At 42.0% G+C, this 19,253-nt stretch overlaps 1 protein-coding gene across 1 annotated transcript in view; it reads right to left on the reverse strand.

The window, feature by feature from the left end:
• The window catches only part of PDE4B (phosphodiesterase 4B), a 533,173-nt gene that overhangs the window by 100,567 nt on the left and 413,353 nt on the right, over positions 1–19,253 (reverse strand). The window contains exons 6-7 of the mRNA XM_044671593.1: positions 15,073–15,135; positions 4,203–4,218 (exon numbers count right to left, since the gene is read on the reverse strand). Of these exons, the coding sequence (XP_044527528.1) occupies positions 4,203–4,218; positions 15,073–15,135 (79 nt within the window). The remainder of the gene's footprint in view (positions 1–4,202; positions 4,219–15,072; positions 15,136–19,253) is intronic.

Consider the following 19,253-nt stretch of genomic DNA (forward strand, 5'->3'; position numbering starts at 1 on the left):
GGACTTCCCATCTCTGGGCCTGACTCTCAATCCACTGAGCCACCTAGCTGCCCCCTCCCTTTCCTATTTTTACTCATAGCACTTTTGCTTTCATGGTTCATTAGTCTACAAATGGCCTCCTTCCTTCCTCCTTCACAATCTCCACCCACTCAGAGGGTCATAGGAGATTGAGAACTGAAAGGAACTACCAAGGCCATTGAGTCAAGCCCCCTTATTTTACAGAAGAGGAGGTGAGCCCCCCCCCCAAAATATAGTGACTTAAATAATGAAATCACTTTTCTCCTTGGAAGCACCAAGTAAAAGTTACCTTCTAGTCAATATGGAATCCTCCATTGATCTCACATAGCACTGGAGGGATCTATCACTTTGTATGATAGCTATTTGCACATGTGATGTAACTCCTTCAACAATGGAAGGTCCATGAAGGCCTCCCACCTCACTGAGCTTTGTTAGTCTCCTGGGTGTCTAGCTTGGGCTGAATCATTTGGACTTGATGACTCTTATAGATATCTGACAAGAAGCATCATTTTAACTTAATCCAATTCAACAAACCTTAAATGCCTCCTTGGTTGATATATTGAATAACAGAGTCTTATATAGAGAGTTTGAAGGGACTTCCAAGGTCATCTAGCCCAACTCCTTCATGTGGCAAATGAAGAAACTGAGGCTCAAGGAGCCTTGTGATCTATTCAAAGTCACATGAACATGTTAAGGCACTATAATGCACATTATTCCTCAGCCTTTCTCAGCCTTTCTTTTTTTTTAAAGTTCATTTAATTAATTAATTAAGACTATTTTGCCATGGTTACATGATTCATGTTCTTTCCCTCTCCTGCTCCCACCCCCCTCCAGTAACCAACAAGCAATTCCACTGGGTTTTACATGTGCCATTGATTGAGACCTATTTTCATATTATTAATATTTGCACTGGGGTGATCGTCTAGAGCAGTGATGGGCAAGCTACCACCTGTAGGCCAGATGTGGCCCCCGAAATGTTCTATCTGGCTGTGCAGCATTATTCCTAATCTGATGAATACAATGAATAGGATACAATACAATGAAGCTTCGAATGAGTTGCCTTTGAAACAGACAGACAGAGGAGCATTTCCTTTCACCCCCTCTTTAAAAAGTTTGCCCATCACTGGTCTAGAGCCTACATTCCCAATCATATTCCCATTGAAACATGTGATCAAGGAGTTGTTTTTCTTCTTCTGTGTTTCTTCTCCCACAGTTCTTTCTCTAGATGTGGAGAGCATCTTTCTCATAGGTCCTTCAGAATTGTCCTGGGTCATTGCATTGCTGCTAGGAGAGAAGTCCATTACATTGGATTGTGCCATAGTGTATCAGTCTCTGTGTACAATGTTCTCCTGGTTCTGCTCCTTTCACTCTGCATCAATTCCTGGAGGTCTTTCCAGTTCACATGGAATTCCTCCAGTTCATTATTCCTTTGAGCACAATAGTATTCCATCACCAAAAGATACCACAATTTGTTCAGCCATTCCCCAGTGGAAGGAAGGACATTCCCTCATTTTCTGATTTTTTTGCCACCACAAAGAGGGCGGCTATAAATATTTTTGTACAAGTCTTTTTCCTTATTATCTCTTTGGGGTATAAACCCAGCAGTGCTATGCCTCAGCCTTTCTTTTTAATGTTTTATGAATGCTTTGTATTTTAAATACTGTATTTACATACCAATAGCTTTCCACTCACACAATTTTCCTTTCTAAGAAAAACAGTTACAACAAACTAACAAGGCATGCCTCTTGCACTTCCTGGTTTACTACATGTAATAAATGATCAAAGGATATGAACAGGCAGTTCTCAGATGAAAAAAATCAAAATTTTCTATAGTCATATGAAAAAATGTTCCAAATCACTATTAATTAAAAATACAAATTAAAACAACTCTGAGCTACCATCTCACACCTAGCAAACTTGTTAATATGACCAAAAAGGAAAACAATAAATGTTGGAGGGGACGTAGGCAAATTGGTATATTAATATGCTGCTGATGGAACTGTGAATTGAGACAACCGTTCTGGAGAGCAATCTGGAACCATGCCCAAAGGTACACTGTTTGGCCCAGCAATATCACAACTGGGTCTGTATCCCAAAGAGATCAGAAATTGAGGGAAAAGACCTATTTGAACAAACATAATCTTAGCAACTCATTTTTGTGTGGCAAAGAATTGGAAAATGAGGAGATGTCCATTCATTGGTGAATGGTTGAAAAATTGTGGTATATGGTTGTAATGGAATACTAGTGTATCATAAGAAATGATGAACAAGATGAATTCAGAAAAACCTGGGGAGACTTATATGAACTGAAACAAAGTGAAGTGAGCAGAACCAGTAGAACACTGTGTACTGTAACAGAACTATTGTATGAGGATCGACTGTGAAGGACTAAACCATTATTAGCAAAAGAAGGCTCCAAGGTAATCCCAAGGGACTAATGATAAAAAATGCCACCACATTCAAAGAAGGAACTGTTGGAGAAATTGATTGCAGATCAAAGTAAGGGATCTTTCACTTTATTTCCTTTGTGTTTTTTTTTTAATTGCACATGTGATATTTATCTTCAGGCATAGCATGGGGAATATGGAAATATGTGTTGCATGAAAACACTGGCATAACCTTTATCAAGCTATTTACTACCAGGGGGCAGAGGGAGGGAGAGAATCTAAATCACAGAGTCAGAAAACAATTGTCAAAAATTGTTTTTACATGTAATTGAAAAAAAAGAAACAAACAAAAAAAAAGAAGACTTGAGAATGCCATGAGAGATACTTTGGTTGGGAGAGAAGAAATCTACTCATCCTACTTGGTCCCAAAGGGCAAAACTAGCAGAAGTGGCTTAAAGTTTCCTTAAGGAAAATAGACAGTCTAAGGAAACACTTCTTAAACATAAGCTCTGTAGATCACAGTTTCTACATCTAGAAAATGAATGGAGTTAGACTAAGCAATCTCTTTGGTCCCTTCTGGCTCTGGGTCTGGAATTCTAGAAGTCATTGAGATCATCTCCAAGAGAAATGGATTGACTGGGAGGAAGCAGGTTTACTCTCAGTGAGGTCTGCAAGCAAAGACTGGAGGACCACCTGGTGGTAGAAGTAGTAGAAGTAGTAGTAGTAGTAGTAGTAGTAGTAGTAGTAGTAGTAGTAGTAGTAGTAGTAGTAGTAGTAGTAGTAGTAGTAGTAGTAGTAGTAGTAATTTAAGGTTGATGAAGCAGTGGGTGTTTATTACCTCATTTGATTCCCCCTACCATCCATGTGTGCTAAGTGCACTAATTCTATTTTTGGTTAAGTAACAGAGTTAAATAATCATAATACCTAACATTTATATGGTGCTTACTAGCCCCCAAGAACTGCCAAGTGTTTTACAATGATTACCTCATTTGACCTCACAACAACCCTGGGAGGTAGGTAGAACTATTGTTCACATTTTACAGATGAGGAAACTGAGGCAAATGACATTAAATGACTTCTCCAGGGTCCCACAGGTAGTAGATATCTATGGCAGGATTTGAACTTCCTTTCATAGGTTCCATAAGTTCTGACTCTAAGTAAGGTGCTCTACCCTCTAGGTTGCCTAGCTACCTTTAGCTACATGGCATGGTGGCATAGGGAGTGGGGTCTCTTCCAGTGCTGGTTGGGATACATGGCTTCTGAGTCTCCTCCGAACTCAGAGAACCACAACATGATTAAACTGAATAGAAAAATGAACAGAGAACTTCGGCTGCTTTTCTTAAATGAGGGAGTTTTATGGCAGGACCAGTACTGGGAGGCTTCGATGTGCGTGTTTGCCAAGGGTTCGGCGGACTTCGCTATAAAGTCTTATTATTGCAGTGACCCAAGCAGAAAACCTACTCTATAACAAACCCATTTCAGGGATGACACAAGATCAGGCCACTGGCTTTTGGCTTTGGGGCTCTGATTGTGACACAAGATGATTCAAGCTTGCTCATGCGTACCAGAAAGTTTGGCAGAGTGACCTTTTGAAATCCTTGAGCTGGGTCAGCCCTGGAGGGAGGATCCCCTAAGAACTGGGAACAAAGCAGCCTTATTTTCTTGCCACCCCAAAAAAAAACAACGAGCCAGGGTTTGGGCAAGTGACAGGCCCTCACGTGTAGCCTCTCTCTGCTGCCTCCCCTTCTGCTCTTGGCAGCCACCTGCTAGAATGTGGAGGCAGTGTTCAGACTTCACTGGAAAATGATGATTTCTGAAACCCTCAGTGTAAGAGTCTCCCTCATGGCCTGCCCTCCCCAAAGGTCTTCATCTTGGCCTAGACAATCCTAAGGGGCCCTTCATTTATCCCTTGCTTTTTGTCTTTATAAACTCTTTTTCCTGGAATTATTTTGATTTTTGATTTATTTGATTTATTTGATTTTATTTCATATTTTTTTCCTGGAATTATTTTAAAAGAGGATTGAATACGTAGGCAGGGCTCTGAAGTTTTTCTAGGTTAATCTAAGGTCCACAGAACCTCAAGAGGTCCAGATTTCAGGGCATCTCGGCACTTGGAGGGGAAAAAAATGTATTTTTATTTTTTACCAGCCTTGTTTTCTTTGTAATGCTGTAGATTTTCTTTTCTGCATTTTAAAACATAATTCTGAGGAGGGTCCTTCAGCTTGGGCAGACTGACTGGTAAGGGGGCCCAAGATGCCAACAAAGGTGAAGAATCCCCATAGACTGAAGACCAGTCCAGCAATTTTTCAGAGAAGAGTGAGGCCCCCAAAGAGCTCTGCAGCTCCAGGTAGCAATTGTAGGGAGAGAGAAATTCCTCAGTGGGGCTTCCACTGATGTTTGAGAGACTCCCGGACATGTCCATTCTAACCAAGAGCACTCCTTTAGGGCAGAGATCATATTTATTTATGTCTTTATCTCCCTTTAGGGCTTAGTCCAAAGCCCTGTACTTAGGAAGTGCTCAATAGACTGGATGAATAAAGAGAAGGGAGGAAGAGGGGGAAAGAGGAGAATCTGTGGGCTTTCATTCTAGATTCTGCCACTGATTATCTGTGAGGCTTGGGACAGGCTAATTCATCCTTCCACATCTGCAAAATGAGGTTAGACCAAAGGACAGTTCTAAAGGACTGGTTCTAAAACCCATGAAGGAGGAGAGAGAGGGAGGAAGGGCAAGAGGGAAGGAGGGACAGAAGGAAGGGAGAGGGAGGGAGAAAGGAAGGAGGAGGAAACCAAAAGGAAAATAGCTGGCATTTACATTGCCATGCAAATACTTTTCATACATGTTATTTATGCTTCACGACAACCCTATGAGTTATGTGTAAGTATTATTATTCCCATTTTACAAATGAGAAAGTCAACCAGATTTTCTTTGACCAGTGGGACTGGTCCAAAATAGAATAGGGGGCCTCTGAAGGGCCCCCTCTACTTGGAGGTCCAAGAGAGAAGGTATGGATGACCACTTATTGGGTGTGCGGTAGTGGGGCTTCCTTTTCAGTGCACTCTGAAAGAGGGAGAGGAGACTCAGGCATGGCCAGTCTTCTCACCCACTTTCTCCAAGAAGACATTTCCCATCAGGCTTTCTGAAATGTTTCACAGGAACCTGACATCACAATGTTACCAAATCTAATCCCCTAAATCAGTTTGCTCTTTCCCTGAGAGGGAAAGGGAGATAACATCGCTCTCACCTAGATTAACCCAGACTAATAAATGACTCATTCTGAGAAAGCTACAATGTTGCCCATGTCATTCTTAAGCATACGATGTAACAAGCAGGGTTTGTGTTTCCTCGTAGAGATCAGGGCTCCTCCATGGTCGTCAGTGCAGGGTAGGCTGCCCCTGGCTAGGCATGGATCCCTTCTCCCTAGAACTTGACTGCGTAGCAATGTTTGGATTTCCTTCTTTTGCTGGTGGCATGTGGACTAGCGACATCATAGAACAGGTGATCTCAAGACATGCATCTGTTTGCTGGAGAATTTTCCTGGAGCTCAAGGCTGCAGCTTCGGTCACTCAGTGGTGGGATGTTCATAAGCTACTTCGCAGGGCAGGCCAGCTCATCCTGAGCTTTTGAAGGATGTTGGGAGAAAGGAGGCAGTGAAAGTTGGATGAAATAATCCTGAGGTCGATTCAGAGTGGGGCTGATGTTCTACCCCACCCCTCCCACTCCTCCCACTGGAAATGTTGGCCAGTCTAGAGATCTACTGGAAATTGATTTGAGATTTATCGATTGATATCCACGTTCTAGTTCAGAACCTGGATGTCTGCTGTAAGTCCTCCAGTTAAATACCACTAAGGTCTGAGTTTCTCATTTCAAGGAGGTTAGCAGGACCCGTATTCCCAAAGGATCTTCAGCCCAACAGTATTCAGGGACAGGCTGAAAAAGGGTGGCAAGATTATACTTGACCCACCCTGGGTCAAGGAGTGAGCAAGCAAGTTCTCATCTAAGCTCTGTATCTAAAGGTCAACTTAAAACCATAAACACTAGGCTTGATTGTCAAGGCCTTTCTGTGGTCCTGAACTGGTCCTGTGCACTAGCTATTAGAGCACACGCCAATCACTTAATGGTTCCTGGTATTGGTTTTCTCACTAGATGGCCAATGATCTGAGCCTGGGATCCTTTTTAACGTTGACTTCCAGAGATGCCAAGTCTAGAATTGAGTAGACAAGGGCCCCCTGACTTCCAGGAAGTTCTTTTAATTCACTTTACCTCAGCAGACATTTAGAACAGTGGGCTAGTAACTGAATATGGAAGAAAGAAGAAGATCTGGGCTTAAATCCTGTCTGACATTTGCCCACTGGATGGCCATGACAAGGCATTTTACTTATGACCTTTAGCTTGTTCATCTGTAAAATGGGGATAATAATGCCTATAGAATTGGTCTGGGAGGATTGAGAGGCTCAAATGAGATCATATATGGGACACCCTTTGCCCCTTTAAGGGACTATTATGAAGATGACAGTGATGATGCCTGAAGCCATGCCACTCTCTGCTCCCCTCAGCCCTATTCCATCTCTCCTGGATCTTGGTTGGTTTTCCTTCTCAGAGTTTAGAGCCTGTCTAACATATCATCCAGAAAGCTACCCAACACAACTCCCCAATCCACAGCCTTGGCCCTATCCCTTTTTGGCTGAAAAAAACTTCTAATAGTTCCCCATTGACAAGCACTTAAACCTGGCACTCCAGACCCTCAAAAGTCCGAGCCTGGATCTTTGTTTAAAGGGAATATTTGAGGTAATTCCCCAAGCAAGAAACTCAGGAGAAGGCAATAAATAACAGTTATTTGTCCTTTCTCTCTTCCCCTGTTCCGAGAAATAACACATGGTGGCCCTTGGGTGATTCTGTGAGAGTTCCTTACAGAACAGCACCCTATATGAAGGGGAAACAATAATAAATGATCTAAAAGCTGAGGGTGGTACAGTGGACAGAGTATCAGACTTGAAGTCAGGAAGACCTGTGTTCAAATCTGACCTCAAAAATTTACTAGCTAGCTTCTGTGATCCTAGGCAAGTCACTTGAACTTGACTCTCTGCATGTCATTGCTAGCTTTATAGCTCTCCCCAGAGATGATAATCACTCTAGTTTTACACTCTGGGGTGGACATGTAATTGTCTTCTCCTTGGCTGGCCACTTCTTAAAGCCAATCGATTTTGGACATTTGTTTCTGATCTCATTCCCTAGGCTACAATTTCCTAGCTGCCATCTGCTATAAAGGGCTCATGCCCTGATCAGAGAGAGTGGAGAGGATACTGAGTTGGACTTGTAATCAGGAAGACCTAACTCTGAATCCTGCCTCAGAAATGTCCTCGTGGGCTAGATCTGAACATGGTTTTCACCAGATCTCAAATCCCAAGTGGAAGGGGCCTCAGCAGTAATCTAGACCAGACTAGGAGTCCCCACTACCGCACACCCAACAAGCTGCTTGAAGACCTCCCAGGAGAGGATGGCAGTTGTCCATTCCTCTGGGGGAAGAGTTCTAATTGGAGGAGTCTTTATCCTGTCATCTAGACTAGATCTGCCTCCAGCCTTTGGTTTTTCCTTCCATGAAGGCGGTTGCTTGTAGTCAACTATATCAAGAATCTGGGATTTTGTGGGTGTGGGCTCAAATATTGCACCTTGGTGATCATTGACAGTTTTTGAGAATAGCCTAAAGGCTCACAGAGATAAAATGATTGGGTGGGGTTCACCCAGCTAAGGAATATCTTCTTGGGATTTGAATCCAAGCCCTCCTTCATTCCAAGTCTAGCACCCTATCCCCACAGCTTCTTAGATTCTCCCACTCCTAAATGGGAATACACCAAGGCAGGGGTTCTTCACCTTGTTCTGACACTGGATGCCCTGGGCAATCTGGTGAAACCTATGGATGCTCCAGAATAATATTTTAAACATAAAATAAAATATGTAGGATTACAAGGGAAAATTATATGGAAATAGTTATGAAAAAACAAATTCACAGACCCCAGGTTAAAAATTCCTCTATTAAGACAACTCAGTCTAGCATCCATATTCTCCCTTTGAGAAGTTTAATTATTTACAAATTATCTCTGATTAATTGGTATAAAGACCTCCCAGTGAGGAAAGCCCCTTTACCATTGCAGATTGGCATTTTCTTTGAAGCTTATAGTGTTAGATTTCTGTCTGGGTCCTTTAGAGTTTGAGTGACACAGCTAGCATGTGCCAGAGGTACAACTTGGACACAGGCTTTCCTGACCTCAAGGTCAGCTCTTTAGCCACTATATGCCATGTTTACTCTTCGAGTGGTTCCATTTAAACCATGCTTTGGTCAAACTCACTGGCCAAATCCGTCTTCTCTGTCAGTGCCCTAACCATTATTAAGCCTCACTTCCAAAATGAACTTTCTCAATTTTGCAGCCACAAATTGTCCCATGTTTACACTGCCAAAACAAAGTGCCAATTCTCACATTTTTTCAGTAAGGATAACGGGAAAAACCAGCCCCTCGATACCTTGGAAATGTTGGAAACCAACCCCGATGTATGCAGAGCAAACACGTCTCTTTGCCCAGCCTTCCTGTTTGTCTTTGTGGATGTTATATTGATTAATACGGATGTGGTGCAATGTGGAGGGCAGAACATCTGCTCCATGAAGTTTTAGAGGTAAAGAGAGGAACTTGGGAAAACTCCCATGAAGTCACCTTGGTCCTGACCTGCCAATGCTCCAGGCCAATTTCTGCCTTTTGAGATTTAGTCCTGCTTAAAAAAAAAAAATGAAAAACATGATGTATGTCTTCACCTGTGACTCATAGTCATCCTAAGGACCGTTCCTTCAGTGAGAGGGGGAACAGGTGAAAACAACATCCTCCTTTTGAAAGGTCTGCTTCTCTTTAATTACTGTAACTATGATTCTCATTGAACGGTATATGATTCCCAAAGATTTCCATCCAGTGAGAACCTGGCCAATTGCTAAACTGGTCTTCCCCTTCAACAGACTCCAGGAACATTTTTCAGAGACATATTTACTTAGCTGAACTTGTCTTTGCTTAGTTTGCCTTGGAAAACAAAGTAAAAATATGTTGAAGTACAATGGGGTGCCTCAGAGTCATATGGCCTGAATTCAAGTCTTACCTCTGTGGCTTACTAACTATTTGACTTTGGGCAAGTCCCTTCTTCTCCCTGGGCCTCCTCTGTAAAATGAGAGGTTTGGTTTAGATGATCTCTACGGTCTCATTTATCTTTTTGTTTCTAATTAATTAATTAATTAGTGTCTTACATTAAAGTTCCCCAGTATCTCCCTCCCTCCCTGCACTAGAGAAGGCATTGTTTGGTAAAAAGATATATGTATAGATAAAACTATCTCTTCCTTGTTTCTATTTATCAGTTCTTTCTCTGGAGGTTGGCATTCACAAGCAAATTTATTAACTGAAGGTCTCATTTATCTTTAAATCCTATGATTGTGGGGACGTGCAAGCAGTTGATCCAAAGGAAAGGAAGATTTCTACCTTCTGCTTTCCTATATTTGCTGCATCCATAGAGTTAGCTTTTTCAAATTAGTGTTTGATGTGGTGACATATGAAGGAGAAACAGTAGTAGAAGTCAGAAAGAGAAACTCCATTTAAAAACACTCTAGAAGGAAGAACTGTGGGAGGAGAAACACAGAAGAAAAACAACTGCTTGAACCCATGGGCTGATGGGGATATTTTCGAGGATGTAGACACTAAACGATAACTCTAGTCAAACTATCAATATGGAATTGATAATGATACATGTAAAACCCAGTGGAATTGTGTGTCTGCTAAGGTGGGGTTAGCGGGGTTTTGGGGAGAGGGAAAGAACATGAAATATGTAACTAGGGGAAAAATATTCAAAATAAAAACTAAAAACACTCTAGACAATATAAAATATTTAGGAATCTATATGCCAAGACAAACACAGGAATTATATGAACACAACTACAAAATACTATCCACACAATTATAACTAGATCTAAACAATTAGAAAAACATTAATTGCTCATGGGTAGGACAAGCTAACATAATAAAAATGACAATCCTACCCAAAATCTATCTACTTATTCAGTGCCATACCTATCAAACTACCAAAAAACTTTTTATAGAATTAGAAAAAAAATAACAAAGTTCACCTGGAAGAACAAAAGATCAAGAATATCTAGGGAAATAATGAAAAAAAATGTGAAGGACAGGGTCCTAGCAGTACTAGATCTTAAGCTGTACTATAAGGCAGAAGTCATCAAAACAATATGGTACTGGCTAAGAGACAGAAGGGTGGATCAATAGAATAGACTTGGGGTTAATGTCCTTGGCAAGATAGCATATGATAAACCCAAAGATCTCTGCTTTTGGGACAAGAATCTACTCTTTGACAAAAACTGATGGGAAAATTGGAAGACAGTATGGGAGAAATTAGGTTTAGATCAACATCTCACACCCTACACCAAGAGAAATTCAAAATGGGTAAATGACTTAAATATAAAGAAGGGAACTATAATTAAATTAGGTGAACATAGAATAGTATACTTGTCAGATCTATGGGAAAGGAAGGAATTTAAGATCAAGCAGGTGATAGGGAAAATTATAAAATGTAAAATCAATGACTTTGATTACATTAAATTAAAAAAAATTTACAAACAAAACCAATGCAACCAAAATTAGAAGGAAAACAACAAACTGGGTAAAAAATTATAACAAAGCTCTCTGACAAAGGTTTAATTTCCCAAATGTATAAGGAACTTAATCAAATTTACAAAAAATTAAGCCATTCCCCAACTGACAGATGGGCAAGGGATATGAATAGGCAGTTTTCACATGAAGAAATCAAAACTATCAATAAGCTTATGAAAAAGTATTGTAAATCCCTCCTCATTAGAGAAATGCAAATAAAAACAGTTTTGAGGTGCCACCTTATACCTAACAGACTAGCCAATATGGCAGCAAAGGAAAGTGATAAATGTTGGAAGGGATGTGGCAAAATTGGGACACTAATACACTGCTGGTGGAGTTTAGTGAATTGGTCCCACCATTCTGGAGGGCAATTTGGAATTTTGCCCAAAGGGTTTTAAAAGAATGCCTGCCTTTTGATTTGGAAATATCACTGCTGGGTTTGCACCCCAAAGACATAATAAGGAAAAAGACTTGTACAAAAATATTTATAGCCGTGCTTTTTGTGGTGGCAAAAAAGATTTGAAAATGAGGAGCTTTCCATTGTTTGGGGAATGGCTGAACAAATTGTGGTATATGCTGGTGATGGAATACTATTGTGCTCAAAGGAATAATAAACTGGAGGAATTCCATATGAACTGGAAAGACCTACAGGAATTGATGCAGAGGGAAAAGGAGCAGAACTAGGAGAACATTGTACACAGAGATGGATACACTGTGGTAAAATAGAATGTAATGGACTTCTATACTAGCAGCAATTCAATGACCCAGGACAATTCTGAGGGATTTATGGAAAAGATGCTACCCACATCCAGAGGAAGAACTTCAGGAGTGGAAAGAAAATCAACTGCTTAAACACATGGGTGGATGCGGTCATGGTTGGGGATGTGACACTAAATGACCACATAAATTCAATTATCAATAATATGTAAATAAGTCTTGATTGATCACACATGTTAAAACCAGTGGAAATGCACTTTGGATATGGGGGGGTGTAAAGGGGGGTGAAGGAGAAAGTAAAAACAAGAATCATGTAACCATAGAAAATCTTTCTAAAAAAATAAAATATAAAAAAAAATAAAAAAAAATAAAGAACTGTGGGAGCAGAAGCACAGAAGAAAATCATAGGATCGATCATGTGGTTCCATGGGGATATGATTGGGGTTCTGGTATTAAAAAGTTCACTCTACTGCAAGTATGAATGACATGGAAATAGGTTTTGAACAGTGATACATGTATAACCCAGGGGAACTGCTTGTCAGCTCCAGAAGGGGGAAGGGAAAGGGGGGGAATCATGAATCATGTAACCATGGAAAATATTCTAAATAATTTTTTTAAAAAAGAAAAACGAACAAAAATATGGAGACACATATATACAACATGTATACACAAATGTATATACCCATTCCCACACATACATACAATATACACAGACATACAAAGAAGCAAATTTGACTGAAGGGAAAACTTCTTAATGGTTGGACCAATGCTGAAATGAACTAGGCTGACGTGGGAAGCAGTGAGCCCCCCATGACCAGAGGCCAGCAAACAAGGGATGGATACCTACTTGTTGAGGAGGCAGAGAGAGTCGCTTCTAGGGTTGATTCTTACCAATGTACAGATTGAACTAGAGGGTTAAAGAGGTCCCTGGGAATTCTTAAATCTTGTGACTGAGGGAGATCCATGGAAGATGAAGGAAGCAGCCCCTTAACAGAGCTTTGGAAGCATTATGGAGGAGCAGATGGGATACTGGACTTGGAATCTTACAGGCTTGGTTTCACATCTAGCCTTGTTTGGAGGCTTCCTACCTGTTTGATCATATCTCTAAATTTCTTTGGAACCCAGTTTCTATATTGGAGAAGTGAAAAGGTTGGATGAGGTGGCCTCTGAGGACCAGCACCAGACCTAGGATCCCTCTCACTTTCGCATTTCTCCCCCTTTACCAAGAACTACGGAATCATAGAAGGAACTACATCATTTCCTGAAGACCCAGTTTCTTTATCTATAAAATGGGATAATAATCCCCGTAGTGACCATTTCAGAGGCTGCTGGTGAAGATGAGATAAATAATGCAAATTAGCTTATAAACTAGAAAGGAGGGCTAGGATTAAATCTGTGATATCATTGAGATAGAGTACTCTCCCTGTCATCTTCTCTATAACTCAGAGTCTTTGAGAACTACTACCCAGAGCACTTGCCCAGCCAATATATGTCAGAGGCAGGACTTGAACTCAGGTCTTCTTCACTTTGACGTCAGCCCTCTATCTTTTATAGGACACCATCCTTCTTGGTATACATATTAATCTGAAGTAAGAGAATGAGAAGAGTAAGAGGATGATGACTCTTCTCTTTTCAGGAGGGTTTGGCAATCTCCTCCCAATTCATTAATAAGGAACGTGGCTGAGCCTAGAGAACAACGTCCAGCCTCATCTGAGTCCTCTAGGAAAAAAAAAAAAAGGTGAAACAACAGTCACATCAGATGAGGCAGCATGGAGGAATTCAGGACTGTACTGGCCCCATCTTAAGATGGAAGCGTTGGCTCAGTTTTATACCCAGCCCGGTAGGACAATAATGGCATTAGATTATTCCCTACTCCCCTCGCTCTCTATCCCCTAGCAGCTTCTCAGGATTATAGAATGGAAGTTCAATGGAAATGGGCTGCTCATTCCCTTCAGCAGAAATGATCCCAAAGTCTTCTTGGTTTAGTCACCCCCTCCAGACCTGCTTAGTGCCCTCTCTTCACAGAATCACAGAACTGCAGGAGACCCGAAAGGTCATTAATCACCTAATCAAATGGCTTGCATTCATTAAGCACTTACTATGTGTTGTGTGGTGTGCTAAATCCTGGCGGCATCAACACACAACCAAGTGATCCTGGTCCTCAAGAACAGTGATAGCTCCCACTTCAATAGCACTTTAGGGTTTGAAAAGGGCCTTACAAATATGTTTTCATTTTAGCCAGACAATCACAGTGTGAGGTAGGTGCTATTAATATCTATTTTACAGATGAGGAAATTGAGGTAAAGATCAGTTAGATTACTAGTCACATAGATAGTAAGTGATGAGATTAGATTTGAGCTCAATTCTTCTCGATTCCAGTGTCAATACTCTATTTATTGTGCCGTGTAGCTTCTTGGGGCAGCTGGGTGGCCCAGTGGAGAAACTACCAGACCTGGAGTCAGGAAGACTCACCTTTATGAAAGTACTTACTGTGACCCTGGGCAAAATACTCCACCATTTTTGCCTCAGTTACCTCATCTGTAAATTGAGCTGGAAAAAGACATGGCAAACAACTGCAGTATCTTTGCCAAGAAAACCACACATGGGGTGACTCTGGACAAATCACTCAGTCCTGTTTGCCTCAGTTTCCTAATCCTTAAAATGAGTTGGAGAAGGAAATGGCAAACCATTCCAGTGTCACTGCCAAGAAAACCTCAAATGAGGACACAAAGAGTTGGACACAACTGAAATGACTGAACAACAAAAGATTCCTATGGGAAGGATTAACATTCACACATATAAATTCATCCAAATGTACATACATAATAAACAGACTAAGAATCTCCCCCACATCATGCACAATAAATGGCCATCCAGCCTTTGTCCAATCGCCTCCTACAAGGTGGAGCCCCTACTTCCTGAGGCACTCTCTTTCTTGAAAATGAAACATAGAATCATAGATGTACCCTTGAGAGAGACCTCAGAGAACATTTAGTCCAACCATCTCATTTTGCAGATAAAGAAACTGAGGCTCGGAGAATTTCAATGACTGGCCAGGGCTCATGAAAGCTGTAAGAGGCTGAGCCAAGATTTGAACTAAATCCAAATGGAGGATGCTTTCTATTATACCTTTTTTCTCTTTCCATTGTTAAACCCCCTGCTGTATCTTTCTATATACCAGTGATGGCGAATCCTTTAGAGACCAAGTGCCCAAAACTGTAACCCTCATGCCACATGTGAGCCCCCTGCCTTACTGCCAGACACAGGAGGGAGGAAGTGCTCCCAATGGGCTGCTGGGCAGAGGGGCAGTGATGAAAGAAATGTCCTCAGGTGAGCATGGAGAGGGGAAGGGAAGCAGCCCCCTCTGGTCCATGTGCCATAGGTTCACCAACACAGCCTTAGGCTGTCTGAGGCAACCCTACACTAAGGAGCCCCAGAAATAGCTGAATAGCACATACAACTCTAAGGGGACAGTCCCACTGCCTTTCTTTTTTACCTGTGCCCACTGCTTGGTTACACCATCAATAAGAAAGAGCTTTCATTGCTCACGATATCCACCATGGCTACTCTGACTGAGAGACCTGCCAACCAAGAACAGGGGTGCAGGAACCATGGAAAACAGCAGACACACCCGGCTACTCTGCTGACTCAACACAAGGTCTTGGCCACAGGATTCAAAGGGTGTGCAAGACTCTAGCAAAGCCAGAGAAGTCTCAGGTGCTCCCCAAAAGCCATAGCAATTGGGTTTGGAAGTAGAGGATATGCCCAGCTCTGCTCCTTCCTGCCTGTGTGAGTCAATGATGCCATCTTTCTGCCTCAGTTTCCCCATCTGAAAAAACCCAAGAAGACATATCTCTAAAGACCCTTCTAGCTCTGGGGCCCATGATCCTAAATCCTGAAAATATGGCTTCTTGCTTCCTTAAAATTCTGCAGGTGCGTGAGAGTGAGGAGGGAAAAAGAAGAGAGGAGAGAGCCCTGAACATGTCTTCTCCAGCATATTGTTATGTAGAGATGGCTGCATGGAATCCCCTGGAATTCTGGGTGAGGCTGTCCCTGTATTTAGCAGGGATTCCATGCAGCCATCTCTACATAACTGTAAGCACAAATGAAAAGCGAACAACTCGTGTATAGCTGGCAATATGGGTGCCATTGTGGGAGGTAGTGGGGTGCGGTGGGAAAAAGACACTTTGCATCATGGTATACCTGACAGATCACCGGACTAGGGTGTCAGAGACCTGTGTTTAATCCCTGCCTCAGGCACTGAACAGCGGAATGACCCTGGGAAAAAATCATTTCACCTCCCTGGGCTCTAGTTTCCTCATCTATTAAATGAGGGGGCAGAGAATTTAGTTCTCTAGATAAAGCCACTCCTAGCTCAGAAATCTACACTCCTATAATCCTATGACTTGAGTTCAAATTCTACCTTGGAGCCTTATAATCTCTTGGAACTGGGGTTAGTTACTTAAGTGTCCCTACCACTCTCAGTTTCCACATCTGTAAGATCTTGGAGTTGGACTAGATGACCTCTGAAGTCCCTCCCAGTATTACTTGCTATTTATCCTGTATTAGCTTGCTTTGTACCCATTTGTTTGCATGTTGTCTCCCCCATTAAAGTATGAGCTTCTTGAGGGCAGGGACTGTCTTTTGCCTCTTTTGTACCCCTTGCGTTTGGCATAGTGCCTGGCCCAAAGTAGGTGCTTAAAAAATGTTTATTGACTAAGGGATTGATTGCTCTTTTGCCTCATTTTTGTCCAAAGATCTTCCCATTTCCTTCTATCCAAAGGCAGGGTAAGTTGAGGGGCCACAGCTGTAGTCCCCCCTCACCCCCCCAAGAAAGAATAGAAGGAGTCTTTGCCTACCATCTAAAACAGAGAATATTGAAGAATTTAACCCTCAATGGCTTGGGGTCATCGTTGCTGACATCAGTTATAACAATATGGCGGAGAGCTCATTTCTGATGCAGATGGAATAGGCTGAAATGGCCACAAATCCCAGGGCTGACAAGGGGTTTTCTTTTCTTGGAAATGAATAAGGGGACCCTCAGGCCATCTTGCTTTTTCCTTGCCAGGCTTTTTCTCATCAAGATGGAGTGAAGGAGACTCAGCTAGAGGATCTCCTGGCCGGGTAACGTGGCTCCATTTCTGCAAAAGTAATTAGTGAGTCATGGGCGGAAGTGACCTTCTCCCAAGTGCCTTTCTTCATGCTTCTCTTTACTGCTGCTCTCGGGGGCCTTTAACTCGTTAGCAGCACCTGAGACATCATCAGCGATGTCTGTATCCCCCTCGGTGGGGATGTTGGCGGTCCTAGATCTCTGCCAATTATTAGCCAGGGGACCATCGGGGCGAGCCCCCTAATGCTCGGAGCCTCAGTTTCCTCATTGGTGAGATGAGAGGGTTGAATGAGACGGCCTCTGGGTCCTTCTGGCTCAGAACCCAGGATCCCAGTGGGCTATAGACACCTCCCACTACCTTGTAATCCCTCGCTCTTACTTGTTCTGGAGAGATGGAGGCAAAGGCCAGGAGAGAAAGGGGCTCGCTTCCTGACTCATTGCTTCTACTTCAAATACAAGCTTTCATCTCAAATTGATATAGTGATCAAAGGTTGCTGTAATTAAGAGCTGAGTGTTCTATGAGAGACCCTGATTTTCTTGAGTGTGTCATGAAACCAAGAGAGCCTTCTCAGAACCACGCACAAAAGAAAATACGTTGGATTATAAAGGAAAGTGAGTGTGCTGAAATGTACTTTTTGTGATTATTGTCATTCGGTCATTTGAGTCGTGTCTGACTCTCCATGATTCATTTGAGGTTTTCTTGGCAAAGATACTGAAGTGGTTGGCCATTTCCTTTTCCAGCTCATTTTACAGATGAGGAAACTGAGATAAGCAGGATGAAGTGACTTGCCCAGGGTCACATAGCTAAGATAATGGAGTGGTTGGTCATTTCCTTTTCCAGCTCATTTTATAGATGAGGAAACTGAGATAAGCAGGGTGAAGTGACTTGCCCAGTGACCTACAGCTAGTAGATTTCTGAGGCTGAGTTTGAACTCAGATTTTCCCAACTCCAGGCACCACCTAAATTATGACCAGGCAGATTCAGGTTTGATGTCAGAAAAATCCTACCTGATAATTACAGCTGCTCATAAGTGAAATGGGCTGCCTCAGTGTCTAGTAAGTTCCCTCTTACTAGAGGTTGGATGACCACTAGTTAGGGATGCTATAGAAAGGGTGATTGGGCAGGTACAGGTGTGGACACAGAAGTACTCTCCAATTTAGAGACTGATTCTCTCTTTATTAATCATAATGATGATAGCTAGAAATGATCTAGAACTTCAAAGATTACAAAGCACTTTAAAATATTATTTCATAATATTTAAAAATAACCCTGGGAAGTGGATGCTATTATTATCTTTAGTAAGTAGCTTGGTGGCTCAGTGGAGTTAGGAAGAGCTGAGTTCAAATCCAGTTTCAGACATTAACTAGCTGTGTGACCCTGGGCAAGTCACTTTACCTCTATTTGCCTTCGTTCTCTCAGGTATAAAATGGGATATTAATAGCACTTTCCTTGCAGGATATCAAATGAAATAATATTTGTAAAGCACTTAGCATAGTCCCTGGTACACACAAGGCACAAATAAATGCTTATTCCTTTCTTACAACTCCCTTTTGCAGATTACAGAGCTAGTAAGTGTCCAAGGCAACCCATTTCCTTTATGGACAATTTTAATTATTTGGAAGGTTTTCTTGACAGCTAGACTAAATTGGCCAGTTAACACTTCCCCACCTCCTCCATTACTCTTAAAAAAAAATCTTAGAGTCAATCCCATGTATTGGTTCTAAAGCAAAAGAGCAGTAAGGGCTAGACAATGGGGGTGAAGTAACTTGCCCAGAGTCACACAGCGAGGAAGTATCCGAGACCAGATTTGAAACCAGGACCTCCCATTTCCAGGCCTGGTTCTCCAGCCACTGAGTCACTGAGAAGCCCCTGTTAGCTATTATTGTTACTAAACCACCCAGTTAATTCACACTGTACTTGCAGTCCATTGCACTTTCCTCAAATATTTTTCAGGCGAATTGCTCTCTCACTGCATCTACTGTAACTGTCTTATGCTGCATAAATCAGAGGACTGGTCCATTCGAGATCATGTAAACCCTCCCAACTCCCTTTACTTCACAGCTGAGGAAAACGGGGCACAATGAGAAAAGTGAGTAAAGATTGGACTCTGTCCAGGTGCCTAGGTAGAATCTGTGGACAGCATCAAGAAAATAGAGGCATCTGCAATATCATAGCACTGCCCGCTGGATACACTGTGTTCAGAAATGACTTCTTGGAGAAAGCAATGGAATTAAGGAGCGGTTTCAAGATTTACTGGCTATTTCTCACCAGCCATGTCAATGCATCTGGTGATGAGCCTCAATTTGTAATGTCAGAACTACTTTCCTGAATA

Source organism: Gracilinanus agilis, chromosome 4 (genome assembly GCF_016433145.1).
Source record: "Gracilinanus agilis isolate LMUSP501 chromosome 4, AgileGrace, whole genome shotgun sequence".
Lineage (NCBI taxonomy): Eukaryota > Metazoa > Chordata > Mammalia > Didelphimorphia > Didelphidae > Gracilinanus > Gracilinanus agilis.